General features: G+C 46.6%; 1 protein-coding gene across 1 annotated transcript; it reads left to right on the top strand.

The window, feature by feature from the left end:
- The first annotated feature begins 508 nt into the window (after positions 1-508).
- On the top strand, positions 509-2,960 carry LOC108513798 (uncharacterized protein FLJ76381-like). Its single transcript, XM_017849668.1, has one exon. The coding sequence runs from the start codon at positions 1,558-1,560 to the stop codon at positions 1,918-1,920; it is 363 nt and encodes a 120-aa protein (XP_017705157.1). The 5' UTR covers positions 509-1,557; the 3' UTR covers positions 1,921-2,960.
- The last annotated feature ends 308 nt before the right edge of the window (positions 2,961-3,268 follow it).

Below are 3,268 nucleotides of genomic sequence, written 5' to 3'. Positions count from 1 at the left end.
ACACAACTACCCTATGGGGTAGGTGCCCTTATTTCTCCATTTAGCAGATGAGGAAACTGAAGCACAGAGGGGCCAAGTATCTTGACCAAGGTCACACAGCTTTTAAGTGCCAGAGCCAGGACTCAGATCCTCACAGGTCTGGCTCCAGAGCCCCCAATTTAACCTCGTAACCTCTCTGCTTTACTGGGCTAAACCTTCACCACCTGGAACTCTCCAGGTGCTCGTAAGCGAGTGCTGCCCAACTCCCATCACGAACTCGGAAGACCTGTCATTTTCTGAAATTTTCATATGGAAAAAGAAATTCAATAGAAAATTATATGGAAAAAATACAACTCTGTGTTAATATTAGAAAATCCATAGTAACATGTAGAATGAGGAGGCTTCCTCAAGCCCAACTATACAAGTCAGATCGGTTGAAAAAATAAAACTAACAAATTTTTACATGCAATATTTGAAAATCAAAGGCTAATATCTTTAAATAAGCAAAGGTTTATTAATATTCCTTGACAAACAAACAGGAAGTGGGAAAATGGGCAACTGACACAAATCGATAACTAACTGTGAGGACATGGGTGGCGGAGTCTCTCCTAATCCTATATTCTTGGAGATCTGGATGCCTGCCATTCGCCTATGGGAAGAACAGAGGCGGTCATGGAAAACAGCATTTAATCTAGAAAGGGCCACAGTGAGGTCAAAGGGCGGTCTCAGGGCAGTCTTAAGAGCTTCCCATCCCCAAAGAACTGGCAAGGACTCCCCAGGTGCTAGTAAGCGACTGCTGCCCAACTCCCATCACGAACTTGGAAGACCTGTCATTTTCTGAAATTTTCACAACTTCTAAGACACTAGTTATTGGGGAAAACTTCAAATTATTTAAATAATGAGAGGCGAGTAACATTGCTAAACTCATGAATACTCTGTATTTAAAAACTCCACTGGCGATCAGGGTACACAGCATCTCTACTACTGATGCCTGATGCTGACCATCCCCCAACCCGTGGGCCCGCGGACCCCAGCCCGGACCCCACCTCCTCCCAGCATCTGACACAAGGATTCTCACCACACTCCCCAGAGACTCGCCTGCCCAGGGCCCCTCTCTAACCCCACATAGCTCAGGTCTCTGACCCAGAGACAGCATTACCGACCCCTCCTACTATCTATTTCCAGATTAGAGTCCCTGATCCCAGAGGCCTTGTCTACAATAACTAGCTCTTACAACTACGTCCACTTCAGGAACCGCCCTGTGATGTCAGAACTTTGAGGCCGCCCGGCCAGGGCTGCACATGCTCAGTGAGGCCGGCGCCCGCCAGTAATAAACATGGCTCCCTAAAGCCGCTCGGGCTCAAGAGCAACATGGAGGCCTGCACTTAATCGCTCTTCTCCGGAGGCGGCCATACTGAGGAGGCATCTCTTCCGTGCAGGCAGGCTGTCCTGGGGACCTCAGAGATTCTCTCCAGCGGCAGCGGAAAATGGGCAACAGGTGGATTCGGGTCCAGATTCCGGCAGGAGGGAATTTGGGATCGAGATCTGGAAAAAAGCATTAGACTGGAAGAGGACGCGATGGAGTCGGAGCCGCTGGCGGGGACAAAAACCTGGGGCTGGAGAAGGCGCCGGTGGGAGGCAAGGCGCCGACGGACTTTACCCGCGGACGCGTCGCAGGCGTCTCCGCGCACGGTGGTGGCCATCGCAGCTGGTGCGGAAGTGTCGGCGTGTTTCGGGCGCTCCGCTGGGACGGGGGTCGCTCGCCGTGAGTCTCCGCTTCCCCAGCTGTACGGTTGGGACAAGAACAGTAACCCTCGCCAGTCAAGACAGGCCGGGGCTGTCGCGAGGGTCCACGCCTTAGAGCAGGCCCCTATCGTGTTCAGGGCCCTGAAATGGGGTCTGACTCAGTTCCTGCGGGGAAATTCTCCAGTGACCCAGTGAGTGCCCTTCAGTTAAAGACCACCAGGAGCACACTTGTAAAAAATATAATTACATTGCAGCAAGGAATGGGGTACTATGGGTCATCTCAGTGGGAGGAGTTAGAAACTGTTGAACGATTTGGCCTTTAATTGGTTGATTTCCGATAGGGTCTCAGAAAGTGAAGATTTTAGATTGGATGCTGTCAGAAGTGGCATCAAGACCTTGTTTTTTATCTGCATTTAGACAACATTATAAAATGCCCTTGTTTTTGTTTGCACTTATCACGGTCTCCGATTAACCTTCTGAAGTTGATATTATTCTGTGAGATTGTTTATATCCAACAGGAAAACAAAATGACCTGGCCATGAGCATCAGACCGGCGTGTAATAACATTAAGGCCTAACTGTGACCCAAATATTGACAGAATTGAAGTTAAAAATAGTTCTACAGCAATAGAGTCTTCAATACTCCATTTAAAATATTGCATAGAAGCTGGACATGGTGACTCATGCCTTTAATCTCAGCCACCTGGGAGGCTGCGGCAGGCGGATTGCTTGAAGCCAGGAGTTCGAGACCAGCCTGGGCCTTTTGGCCTGTCTCGGCTTTTTACATGCCTTCCTCACTCAGCTTAATCATTTCTCGCTTTTGACTTATAGTAAGAGATGTGTGACTCTTACTTTCACTTGAACACATAGAGGCCTTTGTAGAGTTATTAATTGGCCTAATTTCAACATTGCTGTGTCTCAGAAAACAGGGAGACCTGAGGAGAGGGGGAGATGGAGGAAGGGCAGAATGATAGACCCATTGGAACACACGTATGTATCAATTAGGCTCATTGTCTTTTGGGGAGCATGGTTTGTGACGCCCCAAAACAATGACAATAGTAATATCAACAATCACTGATCACAGATCACCATAACAGATATAATAATAACAAAACATTTGAAATATTGCAAGAATTACAAAAATGTAACGCAGAGATACAAAATAAGCACATGCTACCAGAAAAGTGTCACTGGTAGACTTGCTTGATGCAGGGTTGCCACAAACCTTCAATCTGTAAAAAAATGCAATATCCGAGAAGCATAATAAAGTGAAGTGCAATAAAACAAGGTAAGCTTGTGTATGTATGCATGCACACACCAGTACACATCCACCTATCCACACACAAATCTTTGTACAAACAAATCCTGTATTTTCAAATCCGAGAATACATCATTTGCACCTTAAAAACATCTGTCATCCTTGTAGTGTCCTTTTCTGTCTTTGTTAGGGTAATGCTGGCCTCATAAAAAATGTTTGGAAATGTTCCCTCCTCTTCACTTTTGGAAGAGTTTGTGAATAAATGGTATTAATTCTTCTTTAAACA

The sequence above is a fragment of the Rhinopithecus bieti genome, unplaced genomic scaffold (genome assembly GCF_001698545.2).
Source record: "Rhinopithecus bieti isolate Rb0 unplaced genomic scaffold, ASM169854v2 scaffold_33401, whole genome shotgun sequence".
Taxonomy (NCBI): domain Eukaryota; kingdom Metazoa; phylum Chordata; class Mammalia; order Primates; family Cercopithecidae; genus Rhinopithecus; species Rhinopithecus bieti.
This window is presented reverse-complemented; position numbering and strand designations above follow the sequence as displayed.

Coding starts and splice junctions, on each gene's coding strand:
- LOC108513798 (XM_017849668.1), top strand. CDS start 1,558: ATGGAGTCGGAGCCGCTGGCGGGGACAAAAACCTGGGGCTGGAGAAGG.